The sequence below is a fragment of the Microcebus murinus genome, chromosome 5 (genome assembly GCF_040939455.1).
Source record: "Microcebus murinus isolate Inina chromosome 5, M.murinus_Inina_mat1.0, whole genome shotgun sequence".
In the NCBI taxonomy this organism is placed as follows: domain Eukaryota; kingdom Metazoa; phylum Chordata; class Mammalia; order Primates; family Cheirogaleidae; genus Microcebus; species Microcebus murinus.
Genome location: NC_134108.1, coordinates 89,432,084 through 89,454,148, shown reverse-complemented (window position 1 = coordinate 89,454,148; position 22,065 = coordinate 89,432,084). Strand labels below are relative to the sequence as shown.

Sequence of the window (22,065 nt, the reverse complement as noted above, 5' to 3'; positions counted from 1 at the left end):
TGATAGAACAATGATAGATAATATCTTGGAATATTAAGGAGCCATCAAAATCATGTTTTCAAATGGAAAATAACCTATGGATGGAAACATCAATCTTGGAGCAATGGAGCAACTAGTCTTGGAGCAACTAGTCAGCAACAAAAAGGAGTGAATTATGTGCACACAACAACATGAATGAATATTAAAATACTATGCAGAGGAAAAAAAGGACCAAAAAAAGGAGAATATACTGTTTGAGTCCATTTACATGGAATTCTAGAACAAGTAAAACTTATCTACAGCTAAAGAAGTTAGATGAGTGGTTCCCTCTGAGGCAAGTCCAGGGATTGACTTGGAAAGGACATGAGGGAACTTTCTGGGAGGATGAGAATGTTCCATATCTTGATGAGACATGTATTAAATGAGTGTGTCCATTTCCCAAACTCATCCCCTTTGCTTACTTAATTTCTGCTCAGACTTCATGTGTGATCTTGTGCCTTTGGCTCTATGTAAATTAGACCTCAAAAAAAATCGTATTTTTCAAGAGGATGTAATTAAAAAGGCAAAATATTCACTTTACAGTTTTAATTGGGAATAAAAATCATGATACCATGCTATATACAGTATGGCTCTACTTATGTAAAAGGAGATACATTAATAAAATAGACATGTACAGGTAGAAATGACAGAAAGGATGTATGCCAATGAATATGTACAATGTTCATAATTAGAAAAAAATAGTGAAAATTCTTGTGGCCTCACTTCATACCAAATTTCCTTTTCTCCTTACATGCTAGGTTTGGCCTTATTTCAGTCCCTCAGATACAGTCATTATATGACTGTAATGACCACCTCCCCATTCTCTTCAGTTCAGTGATTTAATTCCTACCCAGACTTCAACTCTCAGATCAATTTTGACCTCCTCTAAGAAGACCTTCTTGCCTCCTCCTGAGTCAAGCTCTCCCTGACCCCAGGCTGGATTAAGCATCTTTTTTTTTTTTTTTTTTTTTTTTTTTGAGACAGAGTCTCGCTTTCTTGCCTAGGCTAGAGTGAGTGCCATGGCGTCAGCCTAGCTCACAGCAACCTCAAACTCCTGGGCTCAAGCAATCCTCCTGCCTCAGCCTCCCGAGTAGCTGGGACTACAGGCACGAGCCACCATGCCCGGCTGATTTTTATATTATATATATTAGTTGGCCAATTAATTTCTTTCTATTTTTATGGTAGAGACGAGGTCTCGCTCAGGCTGGTTTTGAACTCCTGACCTTGAGCAATCCGCCCGCCTCGGCCTCCCAGAGTGCTAGGATTACAGGCGTGAGCCACCGCGCCCGGCCCTGGATTAAGCATCTTATGCTTCTTCCTTGCAGCACTTAAGAAATTGTAATTTTTCATTTCTTTGCATGTACCTCAAGTTAGCCAAACTGCAAAGTTAAGGGCACTGTCCTCCAGACTACCAAGTCTGCCCAAGACTTCTGACACCAGCTTTCCAAAACCACCCTCATGTTCAATAATTTGCCAGAGCAACTCACAGAACTCACTGAAAGCTATTATACTCTTGGTTATATTTATTACAAGAAAAGAATACAAATTAGAACCAGCCAAAGAAAGAGGACAGAGTCTGGGAGGTTTCCAAATGTGTGAAGCTTCTGTTGTCCTCAGTGTACCTTATGCACCTATCATCTACGTATGACAATACCAGGAATTTTTGTCTATCCAGAAAGCTCACTAGAGCTCTGGTGTCCAAAGTTTTTATTGGAGCTTCATTAGGTAGGCATGATTGATTGACTGATTGCCTGTGTGGTTCAATCAGTCTCTAAATCATACTGTTGGTCTTTCTGGATTTCCCACTGTGGCTAGCCATCACCTTAAGGTTACTGAGTGTGACTGACCCTACTCTGAGTCACCTCATTAGCATAAACTATCGGGTGTGGTCCCAGGGGCTCACCATAAGTGACAAAGAAAATTCTTATCACTCAGGAACTTCCAAGGATTTACAGGTTACCTCACAGGAACTGGGACAAAGACCAGATCTCTCTTTGAGCAGGAAAAAAGTCTTACTACACATCATGGTTATGTGAATAATGTCTCCTCTTTACCCCTCAAACTCTAAGCTCCAAAAGGACATGGGTTCCCCCTGGTTTTGTTCCCAGTTTTTTCCCTGGCATCTAGTGTCGTGGTTGGCAAATGTTGAGAGTCTGCATAACATGGACTTGGGAGCCAGAGAGTCTGAATTTGAATCGTGGCTCTTCTTTTCACTAAATAAATGATTCTGGACAAGTTACTTAACCTTTTCTTGCCTAATTGACTTCATCTGTAAATTGGGGGTAAAGATAATACCCATCTCAGAGTGAGCTGCAGTGAGTATTAAATGAAAGAGCATCAGTTAAGGTCTCAGAATAATGCCTGCCACGGAGTAAAAGCTTGATAAATATTTTATATTATTAAATGCTCAATAAATAATTACTGATGGAACAAGTGTCTGGCACATGAGAAGTACTTAATAAATATTTTTTTGAAAGAACAGAAAATAAGATTTTCTTCTTTAGTAAATTTTCCTATTAAGATAGTACCAGATGTATTAATTTGGACATGTCATTAATTATTCTAAAAATTATGGCTCAATAATATGCTTAAGAAAAGTACAAGAAAAAAGTTTCAGAGTTTTTCCACCTCTTCAGCAGGCAATGCCTTCAATCAGAAAGCGAGGAATTGACTTAGACAGGGTTCAAGGTCTCTTCCAACTCCAACAACATGTTATTTGTCCTTAGGAAACAAACTAGATATAACAACAGAGAAGACCATTTTACATGGAGGCATGAAACCTTTCAATGTGTAAGTTTCCATTAAAAAAAAAAGGAACAAAGAGACTATTCCATTGATTACCAAAATTTGTCTTTAATATGTGGCAACATAGGTTTGAATTGTGGCAGTGTATTTTTATTAATTTGATGAAATTTGACTCCCTCATAAACTATACAGAAAGGTCATAGAAAATTTAATCTGTGAGAAATGGCTAGTTTTATCCTGGCATTTAAACAGGCCTAATGTGAGCTTCTAGAAGGTGATTGATAATAGAATCAGTAATGTCTCCTACAAGAGATTCAACACCTTCAAATAATACTCCTAGCAATTAGAAGAAAAGACTCAACTGTTTAAAAATATTTTTTAGTTACAAAGTAATGCATATACATTTAAATACAATAACCTAATGTTTTAAAATTGATTTATTATTATCATTAAGCAATTATTAAATTATTTAATAATAAAAAGTAAATATGTTCCAAACACCCTTCCTGCCATGTTTATTTTCCAAAGGTAGCAAATGTTAACAATTTGTTCCACATATATTTCTATGCACATGCACTCAACAAAAAATGTGTATATATGCACCTGTTATTAATGGTATTTGTAAAGTGTTACTTTTTCTTGCCATTTTAGTGTTACCACAGGCAGTCACCCAGTTTGAAGAGCTGGTTGGTATGGCAGAAACCCTGCTTAAGGGTGGAGGAACCATGTCTACACCTGCATCCACCCTCTGGAGAGCAACAAACAACTCCTCCCCAGATTCATTTGCTTCAACATGCAGTAACTCTAATTCTAATTCCAGTTCACCCATTTCCTTGAAGGCTGAGGAAGAGCATCATATTGATGAGAAACAGGTCAGTTGGAATACTTGTCCTGTTGTTCTTTGGAATATAGTTAAATACAAAAAGCAAAACAAGACTAGAAAAGAATTTTTGTAGGTAAGTTTAGGTCACAAGCATAATATTCCTATTGCACAAAACTATTTTCTTTTTACAATGAAAACTAATATTTGTCAAACAAACACCCAGTTTAAAGGCAGATTTTTGACAAAGATGAAGCTATTAAATTACATAATTCCTAAACCAGTGACAGAAGAATACCTGTGCTTTAAGGGCTATAAAATCTCATATCATTGAGAGGTGAGTCTCAGCCTCAGCATGCTGGCTGAACACAATTCTTTTTCTATTTTCCCAATTTCTCTTCATAAAGAAGCAGAAGCTAAAAAGACAATAGTTGTTTAAGAATTGGGTATCAGCCTCAGAAAACACACTGTCAAAAGTGAGAATTCAATATTGACTAACAATCTAACGTTCAGAGTATTTCAATCTTAGTGTATCAGTTCCCTATTGCTATGTTAACAGATTACCACAAATTTAGTGATTTCAAATAACACAATGTATTATCTCAGAGTTCTATAGGTCAGAAGTCCTGTCAGGTCTCTCTGGACTAAAACTAAATTATTGGCAGGTGCGTTCCTTCTGGAGTCTGTTTCCTGTTTCTTGTGGTTGTAGAACTGACTCCCCCATTTTCTTGCTGTCTGTAAACTGAAGTTCATTTGCACTTCTAGAGGCGATTATATTCTTTGATTCATGGTCCATTTCTGCCATCTTCCAAGCCAGCAACGGCAGGTCAAGTCGCTCTCTCTTCTCTCTCCTCTCTCTCTTCTCTCTCCTCTCTCTCTCCTCTCTCCTCTCTCCTCTCTCCTCACTCTCTCCTCTCTCCTTCTCTCTCTCTCTCTCTCTCTCTCTCTCTCTCTCTCTTTCTCTCTCTCTCTCTCTCTCTCTCTCTCTCTCTCTCATTTTCCTTCTATTTTCTCATCCACACTTCCACCTCCCTCTTCTCCTTTTAAGGATGTATGTGATTAGATTTGCCCCTCCTGGATAATCCAGGATAATCTCCTGTCTCAAGGTACTTAACTTCCATCACAACTACAAAATTGTTTTTGCCCTGTGAGGTAACATATTACATGTTCTGGGGATTAGGATGTGGACTTCTTCAGAAAGCCATTATTCTGCCTACCACACTTAGTTATGAAGTGTTGTGTATGGGACTAATTCTTAAAGCACCAAATCCATGACAAGAATTTGCATAGACTCTAGAACAAATACCTCATAAATATTGAGAGGTACCTCAAAAATAACATTTAACTCCAACCCCTGAAATTTAAAATATATGTTAAAAGTATAATACATCACCTTCAAGAATGTTGACATTGTTTTCTGGTATGTCTGAACTCAGTAATACATTTTTCCAGATATTACTTTCTTTTTCCAATTTCAATTATTGTTTTATTTTTTAGTTCAAGATTGAAAAATGGCAGATTGCCCGTTGTAATAAGAGCAAGCCTCAGAAGTTTATTAATGATTTAATGCAAGTACTTTACACAAATGAGTATATGGCCACACACAGCCTGACGGGGGCAAAATCCTCTACTTCACGGGACAAAGCCGTAAAACCAGCTATGAACCAGAATGAAGTTCAAGAAATCATAGGTGATAATACATTGCATTATATTGTTATATTGTCCTATGAATTTAAAATTATGTTACAATTCAAGGTCAAGTTATTATTACATGGTCCTTTTCTTCAAAATTTATTTTTCTGTTAAAGAAAAATCTCTGGATAGTCTAAAGTTCTCATTAAATATGAGAAATTTTATAGAAAAACTTTAATTTAAAAATCGTTCTAAAAATAAAACTAAATTTTAGATTACCCAAAAGTTTGAATTCATAAAATTCATTGCTTGAGAAAAGTAAATTTTCAGGTCAGGTGGCTTATCTGTAATCCTAGCCCTCTGGGAGGCTGAGTAGGGTCTGTAGGATCATTTGAGGTCGGGAGTTTGAGAACAGTGTGAGCAAGAGTGAATCCCCATCCCTACCAAAAATAGAAAAAATTAGGTGGGCATGGTGGCACGAGCCTGTAATCCCAGCTATTCGGGAGGCTGAGGCAAGAGGATTGCTTGAGCCCAGGAGTTTGAGGTTGTTGTGAGCTACAATGACACACTGCACTCTACCCAGGGCAACAGAGTAAGATTCTGTCTCCCAAAAAAAAGTAAACTTTCAAAATCTTTTAAAGTAAAATTTCAATAACAGTTTATATCTTGTTTTCTCTTTCTTATCTTGGTTAAATTCCTCCTCTTTTATTCTAGAAAAATAAAGGTTAATCTGACTATCTTATTTATGGTTAAAAAGTTATTAAGTCTCCTTAAATATAACCATCTAGATTATCCAATTAATTATTTTGCAAACATCCAACAAATTTAGGGATTCTCTGAATCCTAGCTCTTTATATGTCATTTCATTAGTTGCAAAAGGATCAATGAAAACCTAGTTTTTTTGACTGATGTTGGGAATGAATAAAAATGAATTTATAATATTTTAGAGCAAGGAGACAGAGTTCAAAGCAAGTGGTAAGGCTGAAGTTAAGTGGTGCCACAGGAAAAAATAAATGCGTATGCTTTCAGTTTATAATGTAGACCTTCTGTTATCGCTCGTTTTACTTTTAAAAACCTGCCTATATATTCATCTATTTAACTATTTCATGGGTGTTTGGGCTACTTTTGTAAAATGGAAACAAAATTATAATGTGGAATGTTTTGCTGTAGTTCATGCCTCATGATGCAAAGGCCTCATAAAGTGTTCTTGTGTGTTATTATTATTTTTTACAGGAGTAACAAAACAATTATTTCCCAATACGGATGATGTTTCAATTAGGAGAATGATAGGTCAAAAGCTAAACAACTGTACCAAGAAGCCAAATTTAAGCAAAAATCTTAACTCTCAGGATATTAAGTAGATCTTTTTGGTAAGTCTTTTAAATCTTCACAATCCTTTCAATGTGGTAAGAAAATGTTGTAATACTTCTATCTATGGAACAACAGTTACTCTCCTAGAGAGTATCAGTGACCTGAGAAACGCTAAAAGGTATTCCTGAGGGTAACAGTGGGAACTGGGAAGGGGTTTTAAATTTGGTAAATGCTGAGTTCGATTGTGTAGATTTTCCTTTCCCAGAACATCTCTGATATTTTTATATCCTTTTAATACACCCATGTACACCAGAAATCCCTAAGAAGGGAATTAAGGCCAGGTGTGGTGGCTCACGCCTGTAATCCTAGCATTCTGGGAGTCTGAGGCGGAAGGATTGATCGAGGTCAGGAGTTCGAAAGCAGCCTGAGCAAGAGTGAGACCCTGTCTCTACTCTAAATAGAAAGAAATTAATTGGACAACTAACATATATATAGAAAAAATTAGCCGGGCATGGTGGCGCATGCCTGTAGTCCCAGCTACTCAGGAGGCTGAGGCAGCAGGATCGCTTGAGCCCAGGAGTTTGAGGTTGCTGTGAGCTAGGCTGACACCATGGCACTCACTCTAGCCTGGGCAACAAAGTGAGACTCTGTCTCAAAAAAAAAAAAAAAAAAAAAAAAAAAGAAGGGAATTAAGTGTGTAGTGCTTTCCAAATGTGTTTTACTGGGGAAATTTTCTTCACAGAACTCACGTTACCTTGAGGCTAGGAATAGAAAGGAGCCTAAGGAGGGAGATATGACAATTTAGGAAGTGTTTCTCTAGAACAGAGGAAATTCAGTCCCTTGGGAAATCTCTGAGGCACATGGAGACTCAACTTTGACTGTAAACGGTGGTCTGACGTGTGTACAGACTACTGGGTGGAAGTACTGAGGGGTCTTCACCATCCTCCATGTTGCTTCTTGTTGTCTTTAAACCCTTCAATCAGTTGTTACAGTTTAATGAGGATGCTTACTAAGAGGCTTGTATTATACTAAGAAAAAAGAACAGTTTGTTTTTAGTGTGAGTTCAGAAGGAAATACACTTTACAGTCAGGCCTTGCCCCAGGCAAAACTGTGAAGTAGACTTTTGTATCTGCTTTAGTATCTCACAGTCCTGGGCAGTTCACTTGTGCTTACCCTTCCTCTTTCTTAATTATTTTGATGGGAAATGTGTATGATTGTGTTATTAACATTTTCGTTGATTAATAGAGGTATATGGGTAACACATGAGGGTAAAGCCCATTACAGAGATCCCTTTTTCCCTTCCATTTTCTTTACTTCTGTCTTTGATTTCTACTTTGCCTGTTCTCTGCTCAATTCTAGCCACCTTTGAGACCATTTTATTTGTCTTAGTTTCTTCTAACCATGTTTTAAATGGGTTGTGGAACTGTAATCCTTCTCCTACCCATTGCTCACTACCATCCCCCCACTCCTCTTCCAGGGTTCCTTATTTATTTTTCTGTACAACCAAGGACAGCCCTGATGAGAGTCAACAAAGTCTCTCTTCCTAAAGAAAATACCACTTATAACAACTCCAGTGAAATTCTTTCCTTTGGCTCACACACACTGGTACATGACTTAAAGAGTTACAGAAGATAAGGATATTTGCTTCCTTTTTCTCCCCCAAGTAATTATAAATTTCAGGTGATTGTGAATCTCACAACTTTCCAGTTATAAGATAATTGCTTAACTGTGCTCTTAGAACTTTTCATTTGACACCTTTCATTTTGACACCCAGTTAGCCTGGTGTATAATGACAAAGTTCTCTTTCTAGTGTTATATTATCAGACCTCCAAATCATATGGCTCTCTTTTGGAGTACACTATTATATTTCAGAGCACCAAAAAGCATTTTAATATTCTAACCTCTGCCTTTTTAATGTCTCAGATTGCCGAGGGTAGGCACAAAACTCATCTCGGAATGTATCAGCCAGCAGGGTGTTAAAGAAATGAAAGTTAAAAGATGTTATATAATTTTTAATTATTCTTGACAGTAGCAGTGTTATTAAATCACCTGGCTAAGGCATTAATTTTAAAATCAAAACTAGGGACAGCCCTTTTACTATGAACCTGGGCCTGAGGTTTGCTTTGTAGTGTCAATTGCTTAGACTAGAAATGAATATATTTTGAATCAGGAGTGGAGATTAACACCAGAATGGCCATTTTTTAAAATCAGCAGATATCTTTCATTTGAAGTATAGCTAAATTCAAATTATTCCAAAAGGATAGATAAAAATATGCTGGGAAAGACAGGGTCACATAAAACCTAATTTGGACAAGTTTATTAGTCAGATATAGCACCATCTAGTGGAAGGATGCTATATTTTTCTCTTCTGGGTCATTCAAATCACAGGAGCCTAAAGGTGACTTGCACTTATTCAGGCAAAGCACACTTCTACCCTGCCTCACCACCAAAAGTACTCTTTGGAAAATAGCTCCCCACCCATTACTATTAACAAAGCAATATGTACTGCCAAATAATGTAGATGCCTAGAAATTCCTATGCATCTAAGAAGCCTTAGCCTAGCTAAGGCAACCCCCACCCTTGGTCCCTGTGGTAGACTGTACTCTTAACCCAGTACTGAGCTCAGGTTGACCCTGGTGGCCTAGATCTAAAAGGGCACCCACTTCCCAGCTAAGGCTTACTTCTGTACGGGTAACCCCTAAATTCTTTCCCTCTACTTTTTTCATCTATTCTCACTCATTCTTCTGACTGTCCTCCAGTTGCCTGTAGCTCTCATACGCTGAGACCTTAATGTTACTAATTTTCCTGGCCTTTCTCCATTTTTTTTACTTCCTTCTTGCAAGAGCTGAAGAAAAATTTATGTATAACAATTACAGAATATTAGGCTATCACCTTTGTAATATCCCACTAAGTGATCAAACAGCCTTCTCCTGAAATTTCCAAAGCTGCCTCAGTATATATAATCTTTAACATAATATTACATATATATATATAAAAAATAACTCAAAGATGATCTAATAGAGTGGTGCTCTAAAGGTGGGGTGGTGATTTTTGCCCCTCCCTCCCATCAGGGGATATTGTTGACACAAAATTAACCATTGCATTTATCTAATGTTTTAGGAAATGTCTGGAAATATTTTTGGTTGTCATAACTGGGTGGTACTACTGGCATCTAGTACACAGAGGCCAGGGATGCTGCTAAACATCCTACAATGAAATCCCTCCCACATCAAAGAATTACTCACCCCAAAATGTCAATAGAGCTGAGGTTCTAGTATGATTTCCTTATTTTAGAGATAATGAAACTGAAGTCTAAAGAAGTTAAGTGAATTGACAAGGTAATAGAATTAGTAACTAATAGACAGCCGACACTAGCATATAGTTCTTTATATTTCTTATTGTATTAGTTATGGTTCTTCAGAGAAACAGAACCAATATGATATATACATATATATGTATTGCATATATACAGTATACATATATGCAATACATATATATGTACATATACAGAGAGAAATTTATTTTCAGGAATTGGCTTATGCAACTGTAGGGGCTGGCAAGTCTGAAAATGTAAGGCAGGCTGGCTGGCAGGCTGGAGCCCCAGGGAAGAGCTGATGTTGCAGTCTTGAGTTCAAAGGCAGTACAGAGGCAGAATTCCTTCTTTCAGTCTTTTCATTTAAGTCCTTCAACTGATTAGAAGAGGCCCACCCACATTATGGAATGTAATCTGCTTTACTCACAGTCTACTGATTTAAATGTCAATCACATCTAGAAATACTGTACTTTCACAGCAACATCTAGACTGGTATGTGACCATACAACTGGGTACCATGGTCTGGGCAAGTCGACACAAAATTAACCATTGCACTTATCTAATGTTTTAGGGATAGTAAGTCTGGTTTTAAAGTTTGGTCTACCTTTTAATAACTGTGGGAACTTTGAAAAGCTACTTGACTTGTGTGAACTTCAATTTAAACATGGATAATAATACTCTGTAACTCAGTGACAGATCCAGGATTTGTGGAATCAGAAGCTTCGTAAAATTTGTAAAACCCTCTTTAAGAAGAAAATGCAAAATTATGAGCACACAATCAGTTACAACTCTGTGTATTAATTTAGAAGATGAAAATAAATCATGAAAACTACATAATGTTTAAAAGTTAACAGATTTCTCAAATATCACATAATATAGTGAAAATTACATAATATTTTTATTTACAACTCCAATTTTTTTTTTTTGAGACAGTGTCTGACTCTGTTGCCCAGGCTAGAATGCAGGGGTGTCACCATAGTTCACTTCAACCTCAAACTCCTGGCCTCAAGCAATCCTCCCGCCTTGGCCTCCCAGAGTACTAGGATTATAATGTGAGCCATGACACCCAGTCAACTCTATAATATTTTTATCCTATTTTTTTTTTTTGGTTGCATACATGTTGATTGCCTCTTTTTTTTTTATTATTCATTTATTTATTTTTTGAGACAGAGTCTCACTTTGTTGCCCAGGCCAGAGTGAGTGCCATGGTGTCAGCCTAGCTCACAGCAACCTCAAACTCCTGGGCTCAAGTGATCCTGCTGCCTCAGCCTCCCAAGTAGCTGGACTACAGGCATTCGCCACCATGCCCAGCTAATTTTTTTTATATATATTAGTTGTCCAATTAGTTTCTTTCTATTTATAGTAGAGACAGGGTCTCACTCTTGCTCAGGCTGGTTTCGAACTCCTGACCTTGAGCAATCCGCCCGTCTTGGCCTCCCAGAGTGCTAGGATTACAGGCGTGAGCCACCACGCCTGGCCTGATTGCCTTTTTATTTGACAACACTTTTGTAATACCCACTTCTATAGAAAAAAATAGAAAAATAATTTACACTATCCTCTAGCATATTTGATGGAAAATTGCTTTTTTACTTCTTTAAAAAATATTTTACAGAGGTTTCTGTCACATTGTCAACTCTATGTTAGTAACGCTATGTAATTTTTAGGATTGTTGTCAAATTTGAGAAAACTTCATTGAGTTTCTTTTATATCTGAGCTATAAGATTTCAGGGCATTTCCTCTAGATTTTTCTAGTTTGTGTGCATAGAGATGTTCATAGTAGTGTCAGATGATGTTTTACATTTCTGTAGTGTCAGTTATAATATCTCTTTTTTCATTTCTGATTGAGCTTATCTGAATCCTCTCTCTTATTTTCTTGGTTAATCTAGCCAGTGGTCTATCGATTTTATTTACTTTTTCAAACCAACAACTTTTCATTTCATTGATCCTTTGTATCAGTTGTGGTTTCAATTTAGTTTAGTTTTGCTCTGATCTTTGTTATATCTTGTTTTTTGCTAGCTTTGGATTTGGTTTGTTTTTGTTATTTTACTTCCTTGAGGTATAACATTAGATTGTTAATTTGTGACTTTTCTGCCTTTTTGATGTAGGCATTTAGCACTATATACTTTCTCCTCTTAGCACTGCTTATATCATATCCCAGAGATTTTGGTAATTTGTGTCACCATTGTCATTCAATTCAAAGAATTTTGATTTCCATCTTGATTTTGTCATTGGCCCAAAGATCATTCAGCAGCAGGTTATTTAATTTCTGGAAATGCACAACCTCCGATGCTTGAATCAGTAAGAAAAAGAAATCCTGAACAGACAAATAATGAGTAGCAAGATTGAATCAATAACAAAAAAAAACTCCCAATAAAAATATCTTAGGACCGAATGGATTCACAGCTGAATTTGACCAGACCTACAAAGAAGAATTGGCACCTATACTACTGAAACTGTTCCAAAAGATCCAGAAGGAGAGAATCTTCCCTAACTCATTCTATGAAGCCAGTATCACCCTCATATCAAAGTAAGGAAAGGACACAACAAAAACAATATCCCTCATGAACATAAATATAAAAACCCTCAACAAAATACTAGCAAATCAAATCCAAAAGCACATCAAAAAGATAATTCACCATGATCAAGTAGTTTTCATCCCAGGGATGTAAAGGTGGTTCAACATACGCAAACCAAAACATGTGATTCACCACATAAATAGAATTAAAAACAAAAACCATGTGAAAGGAAAAAAAATCATATGATCAGTTCCATAGATGCAAAAAAATTTTGATAAAATCCAGCACCCTTTCATAATAAAAACTCTCAACAAACCAAGCATAGAAGGCACATACCTCAAAATAATAAAAGCCATACATGACAAACTCACAGCCAACATCATACTGAGTGGGGAAAGTTAAAAATGCTCCCCCTAAGAACCACAACAAGATAAGGACACCCACTTTCACCACTTCTATTCAACCTAGTATTGGAAGTCCTAGCCAAAGCAATCAAGCAGGAGAAAGAAATAAAGGGCATCCAAATAGGAAGAGAGGATGTGAGACTATCTGTGTTTGCTGATAATATTATCTTAAGTTTAGAAAACCCTAAAGACGTCTCCAGAATACTCCTAGAATTGATAAATTCAGTAACATCTCGGGTTACAAAATTAATGTACACAAATCAGTAGAACTTCTCTCAATCTGAGAGTCAAATCAAGAACTCAGTACCACTTACAATAGCTGCAAATAATAATAATATTATTAGGAATATACTTAATATACCTAAGAATAAATTAACCAAGGAAGTGAAAGATCTCTACAAGGAAAACTACAAAACACTGATGAAAGAAATCGTTGATGACAAAACAAATGGAAAAACATCGCATGCTCATGGATTAGAAGAATCAATCTTGTTAAATTGTCCATACTGCTCAAAGTGATTTATAGATTCAATGTGACTCCATCAAAACATCAATGTCATTTTTTGCAAAATTAGAAAAAACATGGAGAAGCAGTAGGCATTTCTGAGATTTTGTTAAATGTTGACTGTGATGTATTTAAGTGCCTTGTAATTTCCTCCATGGTTACATTATTGCTGCCCATCTCAGTTTGTAACATCTGTCAATTCTCTGGTCTTGTCTTGGTGAATTCCCTCACCAAGGGAAATGCTATTTTGAATTCTTGGTCGGAGTTTTCACATGTCACTGTCTCATAAGGGTCAGTCATTGGTTTCTTTCTTTGTTCATTTGAGGAAGTTGTGGTTCTCTGTTTGCTGTTGCTTCTTGTGGATGTATATCTATCTATGTCTTTGCATTGAAGGACTATTTCTTCCAGTCTTCTTGGTCTGGCTTGTTTTGGTTTTTATTGGATATGTTTGCTTAGAGATTCTTTGTAATTTACCACGTGATTTGCTTTCTTTTTTTCCCCCCCTGCTAAGTTGCTGCCTCCTTCTAGTACTAGATGGAACCTTAATCTAAGATTTGCCTCAATTCTAGGAAACCTCCTAGAGCAGCAGTCCCCAACCGTTTTGGCACCAGGGAGTGGTTTTATGGAAGAACATTTTTTCACAGACTGGAGGGGCAGGGGCAATGATTCAAGCACATTACATTTATTGTGCAGTCAAACCTCTCTGCTAATGATAATCTGCATTTGCTGCCACTCCCCAGCGCTAGCATCACTGCCTCAGATCATCAGGCATTAGGTTCTCATAAGGAGCACACAGCCTAGATCCCTCACATGTGCAGCTTACAGTAGGGTTCCCGCTCCTATGAGAATCTAATGCCGCTGCCGATCTGACAGGAAGGAGAGCTTACTCAGTGATGCTAGCAGTGGGGAGCGGCTGTAAATACAGATGAAGCCTCACTTGCTCACCTACCACTTACCTCCTGCTGTGTGACCAGGTTTCTAACAGGCCCTGGACTCATACCAGTCCCTGGCCTGGGAGCTGGGGACCACAGTCCTACAGCATGGTGCTGCTGAACAGTCACTCTGATTTGGTGTCTCCTTTTGTTAAGTTACAGACCAGAGTTTCCAGGGCTGGGAATGGTGGTCCTGCCTCCCTCATTTGTCTCTGGCTGTCCTCAGGGATATTTTTCCCTTTAGGCACTCCTGATGCTTCCCACAGTTTGGGGCAGGCACAGGTCTCCTGCCAGGAAATCTAAGATGGTTAAGGAAGCTGGTTGCCCAAATTGAATTTGTTTTCTCTAGTGTAGAAACCATGAGTTGCCCAGAAATTTTGCTCATGCTTGGTGCTGGAGAGATTGGGAAGAGAGGTGTCATGCATACGGAAGGCTGATTCTCTTACTGTCTGCTCAGAGTTTGTTCATTTCTCTGTGGCCCCAGGAAATGTCTCAGTCCTCATATTTGAGTTTGGGATATTGCTGGTGACAATCTTGGTGCTATATATTTGTTTTTTATTTTCTGTGGGAGGGAGTTTAGCCAGCTTGCTTCTGTGGCACCATTTTGAAATCAGAAGTTCCTGAATAATTTGTATTTTTAATACAAATTTGTAGTAAATATAAAAATAAATCATACAACTGTTATAAATACTATAAAACCTTTAACATAAATTTTCCCTATTTTTTGAAATTTGCTTTTTATAGGTGTTACAGGTATCTGAAACAAAGCTCCTTCAGTTCTAAATCTAGCATTGGATTTTGTTGGAGAATCTGCAATCTTCCTGGCGATGAGCACAGAGAGACATGTGCAGTGACAGGCTGTAAGACATCTGTAACATAGCTGGGCTCCCTAAGCTTGGACCAACAAGCTTGCCAAAGAAGCTGCATGTAGATTCCACCCTAAATACCAGTGATGCATCAAACCAGAGAATTTTTCCCACCCAAATAAGCATGCAATATGGTTTTTTGGAAATATGCATTCCCTGATCCCCAAATACTTGTCTGTATAGCTAACTTAACAGGATAGTCAGAGCCTTTATCATAGCAACAAAAACTTCAACCTTTAAAATTAGTTATTGTCCTAACCAATCATTGCACATTTATTATTACCAATGACTCCCCATTATAGTTTTTGGATCTTTACCATAAGCACATGTTTGGGAAAGGAGACAGTGAAATAATCAATGTTCACAAATATGAGAGCAGAAAATTCAGCCTAAAATCTGATAGTCATGACTGGGTAACAATGTGTTAGCAATAAAATTATAGGATGATTCTGTTATCTAAAAATGTATAAAATAGGAACATAAAAATGCTGTCAGCAAGATTTTTTTTTATTTTTAATATGACACTATTCTACCACACACCCAAAAAACAAATAAACCCAAGTGTTGGGGACTGTTAAACAATGCATTAGTTTTCAGAATATTATTTTTGTTTGTTTACCAGACATGTTTTAACTTTTTATTGCCCAAAGTACATTAACTACAGACGTGTAATATAAAACATCAACATCCCCTAAAACATCCTATACATGATACAACATCATGTATATTTGGTTAATTATATTGCTACACTGCTTAATTTTAACTGGTTTGTTTTCATTGTAGCAGAAGACGAATGTATTGAGAAAAAATCATATGTGTTTGATAATCACACACACACACAAAAATCATTTTGGAAATTGACTGAAGATAAAACAATCTTCAACCCAAGGCTTCCTGCATAAAGTCTGGTTGTCACACATGACAACTCAACAATGGGAAGCCATGCTTCTTCAGTGCGCAAAGTCATGTTTAAACTTGGAAAAGAGAATGCTACAACAGTTACAAAGTTTAGTATCCTGAACCTAAGGAACATTCCATAAATGTTGCTTGATAACAATGTGGTTGTCTAAAATAAATGTTCTTAAGGAAATAACTTATGTAACATTTGCTACTTAAACATAAATAAATGCCACTGAAAAGATAAAAAGCATTTTCTTGTTTCTTTATTAATGTATAAAACTCAGGGAAAATTTTTTTTGAGGATGATGGCTTCTTCACCTACATATTGGAATATTATTATCATAATTTGACTATTTGGCTCTAGGTTATTTTTCCCATAAAATGTCATGCTATATAGAATATATAGATAATGTTCAGGAAGGTAAATAAATTTAATATTTTTATTTAAAATGGATAATTTTACTAAGATGTTGCTTTTAAGAAACCCTACTAGATACTATAGCTTGTCTACTATTTATATTAATAAAAAGGTAAATAGCCTTTGCAAAACATAACAGTATTATTCAACTGGAACTTGTATGGTCTTTCCTTAAAGTATTTTGAACTATGTTGATATCTTTATAGATAATAAACATATTTTTGATTCATCTTTGTATATTGGTCTAAATGAGTTAGAAAATAAGAAAACTAATAAAACCAAATAGAGTGTCCAGAAAGCAATTCACATACATGTATGCGTATATATACACATACTTTATGTATACACATATATAAGACTTTAGAATATAATTAAAACAGAATCCTTAATAAGTAGGGAAAGGAAGGTTTATTTAGATTAACTGAATCTGATGCTGTGACAAGTGGTAGCTGGAAAAAATTGTTACATTCCTATTTCAAACTATGTTACATAAAGAATTTCAGATTAATAAAAACTAAAATATGGACTCAGATAAAAAATTTTAAATACATTAATATTTTCATATTCTTGGAATGGGAAGGACATTCTTAATCCAAAGGTAGTCCAGCAAATGTGCTAAAAAATGACTTCCTGCATGTGTGTTCTGTGGTTTTCCTGCATGGATGTAATCATTTCATTAAGCATTTTACCCCATGGTGGATGTGCACTCAGCATTATCATCAGTTCTGCAATGATATTTTTCTTGTGAGTGTTTTTCATGCATTCATCACTTTTGCAGCTCTTTCTCACATTTTTTTTCTTGTAAAATCTTGTACTGATACTGTACCATAGCTTTTCTTGAACATCTATTTTTTTAATGACAAGTAGTTTCCTGGACCAGTAATTTGCAGGTGGATTCTTAGGTGGTGGGGGAACTGGGGATTTCCTTCCAGGCTTCAAATCTTCCAAAAGCCTCTTTTTGCTGCCACAGAGACCACTGATTCTGGTGGGTATGGCTTTTCTGGGAAATGTTTTTGTGTGTAGCCCCACTTCCCCTGGTTCTCTGATCCAAGCTGAATCTGGAAGGGATTCGTTTGCCAGCCCTGCATTTCCCAGGCCCTTCAGCAGCTGCAAACAAAGGACAGAACCCCTGTACTTCCAGGTGAGCCTTTTTAACCTTCAAGCACTATTTTTTCATGCACTTTTCTGCAAAGTGCTGCTAAGAGCCCTCTAGGTACTCTGTGTCTTTTCCCTCTGCATCCCAACCTCGAGACTTCAGCTGAAGCTCAGCTTGCGACAGCCCTGTGCTCACTCAGTTGTTATATTTGTTAAATATTTTGCATTTCCGGATGAGTTCTTCCTTTTCAGGAAGTATGATGTTCTCTGAGATCTACTCATGAGGCACCTTGACATTCCCTTTGCATTTCCTGCCCAATTTCACTTCTTTTAGCAACTTAAAAAAATCCTTGGATTCTGCAAATTTTCTGTCACATACTTTGCTAAGTAGTGTTTTATCATCATTGTTATTCTGTTTTTACTTCTCCTTCTTGTTTGTTTTTATTTCTTAGAGGAAGAAAAAGATAAGTCAGTCTACTGACATATTCATATGTGAGAGGTAGATCCAGTGTTGCTATTGCAGGATTGCTGGATAAAATATGGATGCCCAGTTAAATTTGAATGCGATGAAATGTGAATATTTTTAGTATAAGTATATCTCATGTAATATTTGGGATATACTTACACTAAATAATTATTCATACATATGAAATTCAAATTTAACTGAGTATTGTGTATTTTTATTTGCTAAATCTGGCAACCCTATGCTGCCATAAAGCCTAACATCATTCTAATTATCATTCTGTTATTCAGAATATGTTTATCCATTCTCCCTGAGGCTCTGTTAATTTTCTCTTTCCTTAATATACTAGAACTTGATGAAAATGTGCTTTGTTGCATATCCATTTTTATTCATGATGCTGGACACATGATAGGACCTTTCAAACTAGATACCTGTATCCTTTAATTTTGGGGATAGATATAGATTTATTTCCAGTACTACAATTAATTTATGAATTCAATTATCATATGTTCATCACCTAAGTCTCTTTACAATTTTGTTTGTCTTATTTTGTTGTTTTTTTTTTTTTACACAGAGTCTTGCTCTGTGGCCTATGCTAGAGTGCAGTGGCATCATCATAGCTCACTGCAACCTCAAACTCTTTGGCTCAAGTTATCCTCCTGCCTCAGCTTCCCAAGTAGCTGGGACTATAGGCATGCACCACCAAGCTTGGTTAATTTTTCTATTTTTGGTAGAGATCGAGTTTTGCCATGTTGCTCAGGCTGGTCTCTGTCTCCTGGCCTCAAGCAATCCTCCTGCCTCAGCCTCCCAAAGTGCTGGGATTAATAGGTATGAGACATCATGCCCAGCCTCCTCACAGTTTTTAATCTCCTTACTTCTTTTTTTTTCTGCTTTCTGCAAGATTTTCTTTGTTATATATCCTCAAAACAATCTATTAAACTTTTAATTTCAATCATCAAAATTCTAAGAGTTATTTTTTGCTCACACATTATTCTTTTTTCAGAAAATTATAGGCTGATATTAATATGTGCATGCTGTATTGCCATAGACTGATTATTTGTGTCCCACCCCTCACCACAAATTTATATGTTGAAACTTAATCCCTAATGTGAGGGTATTTGGACATGGAGCCTTTGGGAGGTAATTAGGTCATGAGGGCAGAATAGAAGTAGTGGCCTTAAAAAAGAGGCCCCAGAGAGATCAGATCCCTCGCCTCTTCTGCCAAGTAAAGACACAGCAAATAGATGGCTGTTTTTGTGAACTAGGAGGAAGACCCTCACCAGACCTTAAATTTGCTGGCACCTTCATCTTGGACTTCCCAGCCCCATCCAGAACTGAGAAAGATAAATTTCTGTCATTTATAAGCCATCTAGTCTATGGTATTCTCTTATAGTAGCCCAAGCTAACTAAGATAACTATCTTTATCTCTCTGAAAATTTTAATTACTATTGTCCTGGATTAGGCTTTGGCTTAAGGGAATGTTGTACCAGTTTGATCTTCTATCCAGACCACTATAGGTTTCTCTATATCAGCAATAAGGCTGTTTCATTTTTTTATCATTCACATGTTCCCTGGTGTGGCACTTTTAATTTCCTTCCAGAACTTTCCCTTCGTATTCACTACTTGGGCCGTTCGGTGCAATAGGCCTAACTTATGGTTTAAAGTGAGAGATGTGCAACTTTTCCTTTCACTTTAACACTTAGAGGGTATTGCAGGGTTAATTTCAATGTTGTTGCCTCTCAGGGGATAGAGAGCCCCAAGGAGAGGGGGAGAGACAGAGAACATAGAGCAGTCAGAGCACAAACATTAATCAATTAAGTTTGCTGTCTTACAGGAGCATGGTTTATGGAGCCTCAAAATACTATCAATAGTAATGTCAGAGATTACTGAGCACAGATTGCCATAACAGATATGGCAACATTGAAAAGTTTGAAATATGCGAATTGCCAAAATGTGACAGAGAAACATGGAGTAAGCATATGCCGGTGGGAAATGGTGCTGATGGACTTGCTCGGCGGAGAGTTGTCACAAACCTTCAATTTGGAAAATATGCAATATCTGTGAAGCACATAAAGTGAAGCACAATAAAATGAGATATGCCTCTACTAAAAAATGCTCAGGTAATTTTAAAAGTCTATGTTGCAAATCTTCCCAGCCAAAATAGACTTTATAAATGAATTTAAATGTGAAATTCCAGACAGAACAACTACTTAACTGAGATTACTGCTTCAGATAAAGATGAAATAATGGAGACTGGATTTACCCTCCCACCTGAAACAACTAAAACACTGTATAAAACATATGAAATAACAGCTTTCAAGACATTACATATCAAATATTGAAGGACAGTGATCCCTGGAAGACAGAAAACCTTACAACTGCCCATGCTTTCTGTTTAGAGAAAGCTTTGAGGCCTAGAAGTAGGGTGACGAACCTAGGAAGCGCCTGTTGGTATCCCTGAATGGAGAAGCTGAACCTGGGAGTCCAGGAAAGCCGAGGGAGCTAGAAGCACACAGAGAAGAAGAAACTGATTCATTCTTGTAAACAAATATTAAGGAGAAGCCAATGGAGACTTAAAAGATCATCTAGTAATAATTTTTAGGCAATATTCTAGAGCGGATCTAAGTGCAGATATCTCCACAGCATGTCCACCTACTTTATAAATGAATTTAAATGTGAAATTTTAAATTAACTGTGTAAACAAAAGATTGTGTGGCAGATTACCCCTTGATCTAAGCTACAACAAACCTCAGAATCCTCTGTAAATGTCCTAGAGAAGGAAGGGGCTAAATTCAGAATAAATTAATGGCTGTGCAACAGCTCGGTGCTAGTGAGTTCACTGATACTCAGATCTTGGTTTCCAAATACCATTTCGAACTAAAACTAAATGGTTGATTTCAGGGCTGTGGCAAAGAAAGGCGCAAGATGTGTCTGGAACATTTTGTTATGCCAGAAAGTAAGAAACTGCTCAAAAATCCTAACCCTAACCCTGGCTCAGTCTACTCCTAGACTGCTGGGAGAAGGGTAAGAACCTGGGGGAGAGACCCTCTCTAAGACACACCAATAGAGAAGCCCTAAAGTTGAGGTTGGAGTAGACACTGAGATAAACCCCCTAGGAAACCAGCCCCCACCCTAAGCACAAGGTAAGGAATCTGAAGCCTGATATCCACTGAGGGAGGAGCATGACAAAAACAAATTTCACACCTTGCCCACCTCCTAATTAGATTGGGTCAACCGCACACACTAAAGACCCACCAGAATGAAAGTACCCATTTCCAGGCAGAACAACTATTTAACTGAAATTACTGCTTCAGATAAAGATGAAATAACGGGGACTAGACTCACCTTCCCACCTGAAACAACTAAAACACTGTATAAAACATATGAAATAACAGTTTTCAAGATATTACATATCAAATATTGAAGGACAGTGATCCCTGGAAGACAGAAAACCTTACAACTGCCCATGCTTTCTGTTTAGAGAAAGCTTTGAGGCCTAGAAGTAGGGTGACGAACCTAGGAAGCGCCTGTTGGTATCCCTGAATGGAGAAGCTGAACCTGGGAGTCCAGGAAAGCCGAGGGAGCTAGAAGCACACAGAGAAGACCGGCAGAGAGGAGAGTGTCACACGGAGAAACAGCTCCAGAGATCTGCAGAGGGTCCCCTGGAGTACTCAGTTGATTCTGATCGGCACATGCATGAGAGAAAAATACCCAAGCTAGCGCAAACACTGCCCAGATTTCAGAAAATAACTGCCTACCAGATAATTCCTGCTGAAAGCTGCAAGTGCAGAAAAGCATATATGGCTTGGAGTCTTTCCCATCCCTTCATTGTTAGCTGCCTGAATCACATCAGACTTTCCCCTGCCTCTTGGAGATACAGTATTGCTGTTGACTTTTTGTGTTTGGCTTTCTGGACTACTTGCAGTCTGACAGTGTGTACCTTTCATAGCAGAAGTTACTCAACCATGAGCTAATAGCATGACTCTACTTCCCTTACTTTTCCGTTACACACTCCTGAGTAGTTTGACTATTGTCCCCATAATGAGATTATCCTTACTAGGTTGCTTCTGGGAATGATCAACATGGCCTAGCTGCTGGCACCTCCTTCTCTTTCTTTGGGATGCCAC

General features: G+C 37.3%; 1 protein-coding gene across 4 annotated transcripts in view; it reads left to right on the top strand.

Annotated features, from left to right (window-relative positions):
• The window catches only part of BEND6 (BEN domain containing 6), a 60,901-nt gene extending 43,974 nt beyond the window's left edge, over positions 1-16,927 (top strand). For 3 of the 4 annotated variants that reach the window (XM_012751363.3, XM_012751364.3, XM_076003257.1), the window contains 4 exons: positions 3,415-3,635; positions 5,081-5,273; positions 6,449-6,585; positions 14,941-16,927. In XM_012751363.3, the coding sequence (XP_012606817.1) occupies positions 3,415-3,635; positions 5,081-5,273; positions 6,449-6,576 (542 nt within the window). In that variant the 3' untranslated portion in view covers positions 6,577-6,585; positions 14,941-16,927. Of the gene's footprint in view, positions 1-2,744; positions 2,809-3,414; positions 3,636-5,080; positions 5,274-6,448; positions 6,586-14,940 lie in introns of those variants that run through there. The other variant, XM_076003258.1, reaches the window with a different exon arrangement.
• The last annotated feature ends 5,138 nt before the right edge of the window (positions 16,928-22,065 follow it).